A 4,395-nucleotide genomic window follows, 5' to 3' on the forward strand; every position below is an offset into this window, starting at 1 on the left:
TATATATATAAAATATTAATACTAAAGCCTAAAATAGTAAAACTATCAAAATAAACACTAATACTAAAATAATAAATACAAAATACTAAAAATTAAATATTAAAACAAACACTAAATACTACTACTAAAATCAGTAAAATAGCAAAAAAAAAAAATTTGATATTAATACTAAAGCCTAAAATAGTAAAACTATAAAAATAAACACTAATACTAAAATAGTAAAAAATAAATATTAAAACAAACACTAAATACTAATATTAAAAACAGTAAAACAGCAAAAAAAAATGTAAATATTAATATTAAAAGTAGTAAAATCATAAAACGGTAAAAATGAATACTGAATACTGAAATAAATACTAAATACTAATACTAAAAATAGTAAAATTGTAAAAATAAATATTGAATACTAAAATAAATACTAAGAGTAAACATAGTTAAATGGTAAAAAATAAATACAACATTAAAAAAAATACATTTGAATACTAAAATATGAACAAATATTAAAAACCAATGCTAAAAATAGCAAAATAGTAGAAATCAACACTAAACGCTAACATAATAATTGTATATTATTATTATAATAATAATTTCAATAGTAATATTGAAATAGTAAAGATAAATACTAAATACTAAACGGTTTTCTCGACATGAACACAAAGATTAACTTAATTTAATTATTTTAATTTACATGCACCGAATTAACAATGCATAACATAATCGGCAACATTTAGGGAACTTAATGGCCGAATAAAAGGCAAATTAAAATCATTGTAATTGTATTCACAAAGCTGCTTAATTTTAAACTGCCAGCAAAATCACAAGAATATTGTGAATGCCGCATATAATCATCCAGTCATAAGCTCACCTGCATTAAACTAGACTGATGCAATGAGTGCTGATGAAGAACTAGTTATAGTTTGTGGCACTAAATGACATTCAGGCATTTAGTACAAAGATTTTTAATGATCAGAACTGTATATTGAGCAATTTTTGGATGGACAGAAATTCTGATCACAAATTCTACATATGAAGAGTTTATTTGCAAAAACAGATAACTCATGTTTTTTATTATGTTATCATGTTTTTGTGTTAGTCAGCTGTTTTTTTTTTTTTAACCTAGTCAAAATAACCCAACTGCAGTTTGATTGAGATTAATTGGAACACACAATGAAAAAACATGATTTCTGAGAATTCTGTTTTTGCAAATGAACTCTTCATATATTTTTGTGTTTTATTTGAATGTCTTTTTCTCCATGCCAGTCTATTATTGTGGTTTAGTCTATCTCAGATGCTCATCTGCCCCAAAACAACAGGTAAATACAAAGCTAACTGTGGTTAGTCACTTCACACATCAGTCAGACTGAATCTTTCTGTGCAAAGAGGTGGTTTTAGGTCAGAATAAACTGCAGATCATCCAAAGTCTGGCTCTGTGAAACTGTGTCACCTGCTCCATGTGATGTTTTGCGGCAGCGGGTTTCCTTTAACCACACATCGGAGCTCTGATCCTGAGTGTCCTATTCTCCAGGAGCCAGTATCAGCAATCACTGCATCAGGAGGAACTGCAGCACAAACACAGGGTCATATCAGGGACATGATCAACATTAAGGTCAAGGTCAGTTTATTTATATAGCACATTTAAAAACAGCTAGTGTATGCCAAAGTGCTGTACATATACAAATGAAGTAAATATAGAGATTGAGAGAATAAAAATAAATGACTCAAGCACATAATCAATACAAAATTAACAGAACAAAATAAAAAAATATTTTTATCACCTGAAATAAAATGAACATTAACTCAAATACAATAATATTAACTAAAAAAAACTTATTTTCATTCAGCTAGTTCCCAAGGAAACATTTATCATTTTCATTTAGTTTAACTTGATCTACTAAAATAAACTCAAACTAAAACTACATAGACGTATTAAAAAATAAACTAACAAAACTGAAACCTTATCAAAAATTAAAATAAAAAATAGAAACTAATTCAAATTATTAATTAAAACTATTTAATAGTATTTTGTTGATACTGAAATAATACTTTATTTTATTTCAAGGTAATAATGATAATGAACATTAATTGACATAAATAACAAATAAAATATTTAAAAAAAATAACCTTATTTTAATTTCTCATTAACAAACATTTCTCGTTAATCATTTAGTTTAACTTGATGTACTAAAATAACTACAACTGAAATAAAAAATAAAAACTATATAGACATGAAAAAAAACTAATAAAACACAAACAAAAAAATTACTAAAATTACAATAAAAAATATATATAAAAATAAAAATAATGCAAACTATTAATAAAATCTATAACGGTATTTCACCGATACAAAAATAACACGGTATCAGGGTTATTATCGTTAACTAAAACCATTAAAAAATTAATTGCTTAAAATAAATTGAACATTAAAATAAAATTAATTAATTAACTACAATTTAAAATGAAAACAAAACAGAAAAATAAACTTTAATTTTAAACATCAACAAACTACACTATCTCAAAGAAAAAAGCAGCATGAACATTCCGCAAAATGTTTCTTTTTGTGTTATGCAGCATTCTTTTTGTGTTAAGTCACACAGCTTCTTTATTTTTGGGTGATGTGTTTTAGGATAACTCACAGTGCACCACGAGCGCGTTGCTGATTCTGTGCGGGCCGTTGAGAGCCGGATGCCACACCAGACAGTCCAGGCGCCGCTTGTTCATGCTGCGCAGCGGATGCAGGGAAAACTGTGAGGTTACGACTCCATCCTCTCCGGTCCGGTTCTGCGGCTGCCCGGGAAGCTCCGTGTCCCAGGACAAACGCGGCGGAGGGTGTCCAACCGAGCGACAGAAAGCAGCTACGCAGAACGACTGGCCTTCCTGCAGAATCACCGGCTCCAGAGACGAGATCGGCAAAACTAGAGAAGGAGAAACACAGATGAAGCACTGTATTAACACTGCAAACTGTGGCTTCTTAGAGCACTGAATAGAAATACAGTATTTTAAAGTGAAATATATATACGGGCATCAAAAGAAATTTACAAAAGTGATTTTATGTCCATAGAAAGCACATTAAATGCAAGTAAAGTGTCGACTTTTAAGGTTTCAAATATATTTTTGGAGAATAAAATGTCAAAATTTGGTTGAAATAATGTCACATTGTCATTCAGTGTAACACAATATTTGTGTAACAATTCAAACAACATGCTTACTCTGATTTGTGCATATTAAAATATATAAAAGAATAAGGGAGCATATAAAATTTTATTGTGTTTTAAATGAGTAAAACATTCTTACTGACAAACGGGCAAAAGCTAGGATAGTGGCACATTAAAAAAAAATGTAAAATTACAACTAATTAGTATTTGGGGTGAAAGTAATTAGTCTTTTAGTAATTAGTCATAAATTGATTTTTGTTGTAAATATGCCTGACAGGATTGTTACACTGAATGACATTTTAGTGGGTCTCTTCTGTAAATCAGGGAAAAATGTATGATATTTATTTTTTGCTCGGAAAAACAAAAACAAAACTGCAATTAAATGAAACATGGGGGGAAAAAACAACAACAATTTAAAGCAGTATTACACATTGTTTTTATGCTTAAACCCTTTTTCGTCTTTGACCCGTACACAATAACATAAGAACAGGCCAAATAACGCGTGTTATTTTAGTATATTTTAAATAATATTATAGCTTATAGAGACAGATGAAGCACTGTATTAAAGCATATTAACACTGCAAACTGTGGCATCTTAAGAGCACAGAATAGAACTACAATACATATACACAATAACATAAGAACAGGCCAAATAACGTGTTATTTTAGAATCTCTGAGATACTATTATAGCTTATAGAGATGAAGCACTAGGGATGTAACCATTCACTCAACTCACGGTTTGAGTCATGATTTTGATTTCATGATTCGATTTTCTAACGATTTATTTTTACAAAATGAGATTGAAGACATTATACAGTAAATGAAAAGGTGTCGTTTTATTAGTCTCTTGCTGCACGTTTCTTTGTGAAATTGAAATATAACCAAACTAAATTTTAATTTTAAAACAAACCCCAAATCAAATAAGTTACACAAATAAAATAAATATCTTCATATAAACAAAGGCTTTGTCTCTGCTCTTTCCATTAAAAATTAAGAGGCAACCACTGCATTTTAATCATCATCCAAACAAAGATGCAGCATACATGTAGCATGAGAAGTTTTTAATCTAAATTAGACTGTGTAATTTCGAAAATTTGAAGCAAAAACAGAATGGTCTGACTTCAGTTTTGTGAAACTATACTACATAAAACATCTGAACAAAAAAGCAGATGAGCTGAATGAGACGCAGATTCACTTTCTGCCAGCAGGTGGCGCTTATGAACAGCAATTATAGTGTTTCCT

General features: G+C 29.2%; 1 protein-coding gene across 1 annotated transcript in view; it reads right to left on the minus strand.

Annotated features, from left to right (window-relative positions):
- LOC107696495 (nectin-4-like) overlaps positions 1 to 4,395 on the minus strand; it is a 27,934-nt gene that overhangs the window by 10,929 nt on the left and 12,610 nt on the right. Inside the window, exons 4-5 of the mRNA XM_016496852.1 lie at positions 2,634 to 2,912; positions 1,445 to 1,559 (exon numbers count right to left, since the gene is read on the minus strand). Of these exons, the coding sequence (XP_016352338.1) occupies positions 1,445 to 1,559; positions 2,634 to 2,912 (394 nt within the window). The remainder of the gene's footprint in view (positions 1 to 1,444; positions 1,560 to 2,633; positions 2,913 to 4,395) is intronic.

The sequence above is a fragment of the Sinocyclocheilus anshuiensis genome, unplaced genomic scaffold (genome assembly GCF_001515605.1).
Source record: "Sinocyclocheilus anshuiensis isolate Anshui unplaced genomic scaffold, SAMN03320099.WGS_v1.1 scaffold217, whole genome shotgun sequence".
Taxonomy (NCBI): domain Eukaryota; kingdom Metazoa; phylum Chordata; class Actinopteri; order Cypriniformes; family Cyprinidae; genus Sinocyclocheilus; species Sinocyclocheilus anshuiensis.